Source organism: Morone saxatilis, unplaced genomic scaffold, assembly GCF_004916995.1.
Source record: "Morone saxatilis isolate NCDOM2014 unplaced genomic scaffold, NCSU_SB_2.0 Contig3, whole genome shotgun sequence".
Lineage (NCBI taxonomy): Eukaryota > Metazoa > Chordata > Actinopteri > Moronidae > Morone > Morone saxatilis.
This window is the reverse complement of record NW_023339873.1, coordinates 10,541,370-10,549,581: the sequence shown is the minus strand read 5'-3', so window position 1 is coordinate 10,549,581 and position 8,212 is coordinate 10,541,370. Positions and strand designations below refer to the sequence as shown.

The window sequence follows — 8,212 nt, the reverse complement described above, 5'->3', positions numbered from 1 at the left end:
CTCTCTCTCTCTTTTAGCCGCAGATGTGTGTGTGTGTGTGTGTGTGTGTGTGTGTGTGTGACACTTGTTGGGTGCAGGACTGTGAGAATAAGAGCAAGCTCTTCCTTCCTGCCCTCTCTGGGTTCCAGTTCACTTCAGCTGCAGTCAGTCACTGAGAACACACAGGGCTAATCAGACCTACACAGAGAGACTGAGAGAGGGAGGTCAGTAGAGATAATGGAGGAGAAAATGAAGATTAAGAGTTAATACAAATTAAGAAGGCCTCTGCAGAGAGAATAGATAAAGAGCAGAGTCAGAGAATTTTTCTTATTTACTTGCTGTCTACAGAACTAATCCTGACATGAGTGAACAAATGAGTCTAAAGTGTGCTTGTGATAAGATGAGGTGAGGTTTAGGATGATTTATGTGAGGCAGTACGGTGCCCTGTTATGGACATGGGTAAGATGATGAAGCAGAAGTTTGGGCAAAGCTGAGATGGAGAAGGACAAGAAAAAGTTTAACCTGAGACGCTTGCTGACCCTCTACCTGCGAAAAAAAAACAAAGCCTTGGCTGGCAGCCCTGGTCACTGTAACAGCTGCATATCAACAGCTGCAACAGCTGCAACGGGCAACGACACTGACACTGACTCTTTACCAAGGAACCACTGGACGGTAAAGTGATAACTCCTCATGTTCTTGATAAACCTTGAGTAGTCTCCAGAGACCTGTTAGTGGCGTTAAGCTCAGTAATTGTTAAATGAACAAGTAGAGAAGTGGGATTTATTAAGAGTGCCTAGTGCAGGCAAGGCTTGGTGCTCGCTGTTATCTGTGGTTGTTTGGAAACGAGGTGCAGCTGAGAGCTGAACCAACTCTGGTTTCCTGTTGTCAAATAATGTCCCACACTGCTGTGGCCTGTTCACTGTGTATTATTGAAACTTTTGCATTTTCATTACTGAGTAACCTACCTTTTTGTGATTCATCTGAATTTTCTTCAGTGAATCAATCTGTTTTTTCTTTAAAATAAATAGTGAATAATGCCCATCACAGGGTGTGTCCATCACGAAGCAAAATTATGTTTTTGCTTATTTTGTTAGATGGACAGCCCAAAACAAACATATTCAATTAACAATCATGTAAATAAACGCAACAAACGTTAACATGGAAGAAGCTTGCTTGCTAAATGACTTCAATCATCAACTTTGTTGTCAATTAATTTACTGTGTATCAGCTAATTGAATAATCATTTATCATTAATTTAATCCATTAAACTTACAAAAAGTAATGACAAATGGCGATCACAGGTTCCCCTTAAGGGCCCAGAGTGATGCATTTTAATTGCTTATTTAACAAGCAGCAAAGCCTCACATTTGAGAAGCTGGATCCAACAAATGTGCGGTCTTTTTACTTGATAAATGTTGTGCACAACTACTGACTACCAAATTAGTCATTCTTTTGAATAACTAAAAAAAACTGTGGTAAACTGATTACTCACAGTCATATAATGATTACAGCTCTACTTTAATGTGTTTATAAGCTGCTATTGCCAGTTGTACCGAACATCAGCCACATAGATTTCAATGTTGTGTCTATTATTTGGCATGCATGCATCGTGTGCTTTGTATCTGGTTTCTGCAGAGGATAAATTCAAGGAATAAACTGCAACAGGCAAGATGTCCTACTTTTAATCCCAAATTCTGAATTAAACTAAGCTGTTGACCTTCCGGGCAGAAGTAAAAAAAGAAAAAGAAATGTTCCCCCGCAAACCACACTGTAATTTATAACCCTCCCTACAGGTAACTATAGTACTGTGCCTCACCGTAGGCCTAGGGTGTGAAACTCGTGAGTACTGAGAACTGAAAAAAAACAGCCTCTAAAAAGAGACTTGTTGATGTTGTTGATGCTTGCTGGTGAAACTTTGATGCCTTTCTGTAGGGTGTAGGATGAGTTGTGGGTGACACCGAGGTCAGCAGAGTGTTCATGTGGTGGAATTATCCACAGTGCCAGTGCTCCACCCTGTAAAGAAGTCTCTTGAGGTTACACAACGTGTGTCCACGAACATAACAGTGAACCACTGGAAGCCTTTTATATTGCATTGTTAGCAACTGACGGTTTACTGTCACTTGCTTGTAATGTTGCAGTCACCATCATTTCCAGAAACTATTTTAAACACACATCAATGGGCACAAATGCGTGCAATCACTCATTCTTACACACTTTTTACTGTGCTTCCTCTTTCTGAAGTGTTTTATTTTGATACAGTGCTTATTTACAACAGGAAACTCTCTTAACAAGCTTCTCTTTTCTCTGACCTCTTTCTGTCCTTTACATAATCCTTACATACATACAGTATTCTCGTTGTTTTAGCCATTTGCTCTTGTGATTTCTGACTGTTTTATTATACTTTCCCTCTCTGTTTTGCACTCTTCAGGAAGATGGAGACATCAAGGAGATCAACATTACCCATGTGGTCAAGGAAGGCTCAGAGAAGGCGGATGCCTCTCAGTTTGAACTTCTCAAAGTTTTGGGACAGGGATCTTTTGGCAAGGTAACCTACAATCATTCTGTTGCTCCCTTTGTCTAACATTTTTCTTTTTCTTTCCCCCATGTTCACTTTCAGACTCTCAATCTCAATCCCTAATCTGATATAACAGGGTTTTGTGGTATTTTTGTTGGCCTCATTGCAGGTGTTCCTGGTGCGAAAGGTGACCCCTCCGGATGCCAACCAGCTCTATGCCATGAAGGTTCTCAAGAAAGCCACACTCAAAGGTACAGTAGCCTGTTATGTGCATGAATGGTGTCGGGTGCAGCAGAGTTACTCTGCAACTGATCTGGCATCTGCTCTTGCAGATCAGTGTGGTAGGGAGAAGATGAAATGACAGATAATTGCATGAAGTTTGACACTCAGTGGTTCCAGCTTTGCAAATGTGAGGACTTGCTACTTTTCTCTCCTTTTATCTGTGTTTACATTTAAACACATTTAGGTCCAGGAAATTGTGATGAGCATTTTTAACTATTTTCTGACATGGATCACTTCTGAAAATAATCATCTGTTGCAACCCTGTATGTATTGCCTCCATAGAGCTGCAACTTTCTTAGCACCATGTTAATGTAAGATCTTTTCAAAAAGCTTTCTCATCGGCTTTTGTGGTGATTTCATTGTCTCTTTCAAGTGGCAGTACCCCCTGTTTCATGTAAAAGGGTGTATGCTTTTCCTGTAACTCACATAAAACTACAAGTATGTTCGCATAATAAGACCACCACAGCTTGCAGTGGGGTTTTTGTTTGACTTTTGCAAACAGGTGGTGCAATTATCTTGATAAACCTCAGTTTACCACCAGAATGATGAAGTGTGCACAGATTGTGTTTGCATCTTTAAATTCTTATTTATTTCTGTTGGCATTAACATTTAGCATGCTGCAATATAGGATTATACTACTGGATTCACATTACTCACCATCCAGTCAGAACAGAGTGGGCTCAGCAAAATGATTTATTTACCTGCTCTGGAACGGCAACAACAGCTCATCAACATGCTGTGTGCACACCAGTGAATCACCAGTCTACCATACAACCATCAATTTTGTTTAGCAACATTAAGTCATCAACATTTATCGTGCGGCCCAAAGAACGATTTTTTCTACCTGATTTGAATGCTGTTGCTAGACCGCATTGCGTAAAAGGATAATTGTTGGAGGACTTTGTCAGGATACATAAACCCCAAACTCTGTGCTCTTATTCATCCTTTAGTGAGGGACCGTGTGAGAACCAAGATGGAGAGAGACATCCTGGCAGACGTCAACCACCCATTTGTTGTCAAACTGCACTATGGTGAGTCAGCCTGAAGCTTTATTTCACTTTACTTCCCAAACCACCCAAAAATAGTTTTATCTGATCTACTGATTTCATTTTTGTCTTGATGTTTTTCCATAATCATGTTTCGTCAAATCACATTTGATTGAAACTCTCGTATAATTGTAGCATTCCAGACTGAAGGGAAGTTGTACTTGATCCTGGACTTTCTCAGAGGGGGAGATCTCTTCACTAGACTCTCCAAAGAGGTGAGAGTGATTTGTTAGATTTTGGTGTTTTGCTGGCCTGGGGTCAGACTGGGATTCATGTAATTATTCTCTATTGTCTCGCTCTTGTGATGTTATTCTTGTTGTTTTATTTTGTCTTTTTCTGTGTCTCACCTCCCCTCTGTATGCGTTAGGTGATGTTCACAGAAGAGGATGTGAAGTTTTATCTGGCAGAGCTGGCATTAGGACTGGACCACCTCCATAGCCTGGGCATAATTTACAGGGACCTCAAACCTGAAAAGTAAGAGCGAATGGACATTCTGAACATACAGAAACAGAAACATATGTAAAAAAAAAAAGCATAAAAGCATATTCTGTGAACCATGCTCCTTGCACCTAAAACCAAATGGATGTTCCAGATTCATGTTCCTCTAACTTGGCACATTTGTAAAGACAAATCTCAGGAGAATAAATCCAGAACTGTGGAATTATACTAAGACATATGCATATGTTTTTGTAGTATTTATGAAAAAGATGTTGTCCCTGCTGCAGTGCTCTCTGGAGAGGCTTGTAATTTAGAGTAATCTAATAAATGGTGCAATAGCATAAAAACCTAGGCAAACAGTTATGAGTTGTTGTTTTTTTATTCAGTGCTTTGAATTAAAACGAAACCTTTTTATTTTAATATATTGTATTGCACCTCAAAGCTATCCAGTGGAATTTTCATTTGCACTTTAAACATTTAGAATTATCTTTCCTCTGCAAAAATGTGTTGCGTGTATCCCTTAGGCGTAACAAATATTATGAATGCAAACCTGCCTCATTAAACATTTGCAAAGCCTTTTTTAAGTTTTGAACCCTGCATTGTTTACATCAGCATGTGCCCTTCTTCTGCATTTTAATTTTATAATACATTACTGCCATCAGCTGTTGATATGCATTCCTCTGCAGTTCCATGCATATAAACACAAGATACAAACCAGCTAAGCAAAACCTTGTAGACTGCCCTGCTAGTGATCAACAGGGTACCTTTTTAAGTTGTGATGGTTGTTATATTTTGCCGGTGAAAACCCAGAATGTGCAGTGTGTGATGTCTTCATGAGTAAAATGTGTATGTATATTTGAATAAATGTGTTTTCTTTTTTTAGCATTCTCCTGGATGAGGAGGGACATATCAAACTCACAGGTGAGGTCCTACTCCTTCCTTCACACCCAATCTCTCTTTCACGCACGCACACACACACACACACACACACTTTCCTCTCCTCTACCTTGTTGACCTTCATTACTCACAGTGGGGAAACAGCCTTATCTCGCTGACTCCAGATATCTGCATATGAGCCTGTGTATGTTCCCCAAGTTAATTATTACACTTTATCGTCTCCATTTATCTCTATCGTCATCCATAATCACCGCCATTTATTTACCCCCGGGTCCTGAACCAAAAGTGACATTAGGAGATTATAGAGAAGTAATATAACACAAAGACAAATGCCGACAAAGATAAAGTGCTGTTAACATGGTATTCATATTAATGATAGTTCTGCTGCTTTTAAAATGGTGTTTATTATTTTTAACTTCTAGCAGTATATTGGTGATGTATAGCTGACTGTGTTTTATGGTATGTTTTGCAGATTTTGGCTTGTGTAAGGAAGCCATTGATCATGAGAAAAAAGCTTATTCCTTCTGTGGTACGGTGGAGTACATGGCACCAGAGGTTGTGAACAGGCAGGGACACACCCACAGTGCCGACTGGTGGTCATTTGGAGTACTCATGGTAAGAAAGATATAGTTTACATCATGTTCAACCCAAGTCTGGAGAAAAATATTTTGATTCTGTAGCCCTTTAACATAAATATTTGACTGCATGTATGTAAGTATGCATGTTCAAATAGATGACAGTAGTATGTTCTGTGTCCCAGTTTGAGATGTTGACTGGAGCACTGCCATTTCAAGGGAAGGACCGCAAAGAAACTATGAACCTGATTCTGAAGTGAGTATTCTTTCTCACATACTGTTGCTATTCAAAATGCATGTCTTGATATCTGGTGAAATAACTTGTCTGTCCCCGCAGGGCGCGTCTGGGAATGCCTCAGTTCCTGAGCTCAGAGGCCCAGTCTCTGCTCAGGGCTTTGTTCAAGAGGAACCCTGCTAACAGACTGGGTTAGTATCAACTATGAACATGACTTTCAACATATACACTCTTTTTCATTAAGAAGGTTAAAGCCTAGCTCTTTGTTTCTTCATATGTGTGTCATTGGTTGAGATTCATGTTGCAAACTGTTGTTTTTTCACAGGATCTGGTGCTGATGGTGCAGAGGAGATCAAACGGCATGGTTTCTTCTCCACTATTGACTGGAATGTGAGTATCTGACAGTCAAAGATATTTTAATATATGCATAGTAAAAATATTAATTTAGAATAACCAGAACGGTTGGGTAGATTAAAGGTCCTTTTATTCCTTTCAGAAACTCTTCAGAAGAGAACTAAAGCCTCCATTCAGACCGGCGGTGGCACGTCCGGATGACACCTTCTACTTTGACTCTGAGTTCACCTCCCGCACCCCTAAAGGTCAGAGCTCAAAGCTGGATGTTCACCTGGTGCTGCTATAATAGTTGACTCCATGTCTATTTGCTATGTGATTTCCTCTTTGAAAGCAGTTCAGTAGTATAAGTAATAGAAATATAATTTCCCCCTCTCAGCTTATAAAACAAATCAATACCGGATGAAAGAAGACTACATGATTACAGCACCATTAAGATGCAATAACACTTTATTATAGCAGTTTTCATAAAAAAAACATAAGCTTGAAAGTGTGGATTATTGCTATGGATTATTGCTATGGCTTATTTGAACATTGACGTCGCTAACATTACTTCTAAGGCATATATATCTCTCTTTTTTTCAATACTTTCCTTATGATCTTCCAGACTCCCCTGGCGTGCCCCCTAGTGCTGGAGCTCACCAGCTCTTCAGAGGCTTCAGCTTTATTGCATCGACTCTATTGGATGAGGAGGGTTCAGTGGAGCAAGTCAAGCCCCCACCACACCCAGTGGTCCAGGTCGGACTTGCGTAGTTGCTTCAGTGTGTTTTTCTCCATTTAAACCAACTATGCAGAGATCCAGTTAAAACGTACATTTGAGTCTAAGAATCTAAGGATTTCTTTTAAGACAGCAATAGCTTTTATTTGTTTAAGGACAACTGATGTGCAGTTAACCATAGTAGTGTAATTGTTCTCAGAGTTCAATATGTTCATTGGAGTTTTGTCATTGGTAGTGACTTAAAAGAGGGAAAGAAAGACAGACATAATGTGCGAGGTATGTGTAAGGCAGACAGGAAGAAGAGACGGCTGAACAGAGGTACATGGCTTCAGATCCTGTTTCATGCCTGGCAGGAGCAGTCCAAAACAACTCTCTGCGCTAGATTAGGAGAGACAGTCTTACAATTGGAGAGAGAGAGAGAGAGAAAATGTTGCTAGAATAGATTCAACTACTTCAAAACCACCGATTTCCCTCTACCCTCTTGTTAGCTCTGTCAGTCCTTCACACTTTCACCTCACCTCCGCTCTTCAATTCTCAACTCTTCCTCTGCAGCAATTGCATGGGAAGAACCTGCTGTTCAGCGACGGCTATGTATTGAAGGAAGACATCGGCATGGGCTCCTTCTCTGTCTGTAAACGATGCGTGCACAAAGTCACCAACACAGAATACGCTGTCAAGGTATAAACACACAAACACACATATTATGAAAAAGAACTGAAAAGTACTTCAGTACAGTCACACAACAACGTCATGGCTGTCTTTGTAATATTGGCTCGATAATGATCAGATACCACTTATGGAAAGATGTCAGATTGTATTAAGCAAAATAAGAATAAGAATCCAGACTAATTGATTCTGAAATTCAAAGAAAGTGAAGGAAAAAGAGAGCATTCATCCTAAAATTCAGGTCACTTGTCTTTGTGATTGACAGATGATTGACAAGACCAGTACAGACCCCTCTGAGGAGATTGAGATACTACTTAGATATGGTCAGCACCCCAACATCATTACACTGAAAGATGTGAGTATGAAAACACCTTACATCACACCACTATTCACCATTTACTATCACACTATTATTATTAAGTGTGCCGAAAGTCACAGTTGGTGATATGATAATGAGTGTGTGTGTGTGTGTGTGTGTGTGTGTGTGTGTGTGTGTTTCTGTCTCAGGTG

The 8,212-nt window shown here is 40.0% G+C and overlaps 1 protein-coding gene across 2 annotated transcripts in view; it reads left to right on the top strand.

Annotated features, from left to right (window-relative positions):
• Positions 1-8,212, top strand: part of rps6ka1 (ribosomal protein S6 kinase a, polypeptide 1) — a 40,100-nt gene that overhangs the window by 27,871 nt on the left and 4,017 nt on the right. The window contains exons 1-15 of one of the 2 annotated variants that reach the window (XM_035674261.1): positions 140-651; positions 2,408-2,524; positions 2,664-2,745; positions 3,727-3,807; positions 3,958-4,037; positions 4,190-4,296; positions 5,144-5,181; positions 5,630-5,772; positions 5,918-5,988; positions 6,070-6,158; positions 6,293-6,357; positions 6,464-6,566; positions 6,926-7,056; positions 7,589-7,714; positions 7,968-8,057. In XM_035674261.1, coding sequence (XP_035530154.1) covers positions 475-651; positions 2,408-2,524; positions 2,664-2,745; positions 3,727-3,807; positions 3,958-4,037; positions 4,190-4,296; positions 5,144-5,181; positions 5,630-5,772; positions 5,918-5,988; positions 6,070-6,158; positions 6,293-6,357; positions 6,464-6,566; positions 6,926-7,056; positions 7,589-7,714; positions 7,968-8,057 — 1,500 coding nt within the window. In that variant the 5' untranslated portion in view covers positions 140-474. Of the gene's footprint in view, positions 1-139; positions 652-2,407; positions 2,525-2,663; positions 2,746-3,726; positions 3,808-3,957; positions 4,038-4,189; positions 4,297-5,143; positions 5,182-5,629; positions 5,773-5,917; positions 5,989-6,069; positions 6,159-6,292; positions 6,358-6,463; positions 6,567-6,925; positions 7,057-7,588; positions 7,715-7,967; positions 8,058-8,212 lie in introns of those variants that run through there. The other variant, XM_035674262.1, reaches the window with a different exon arrangement.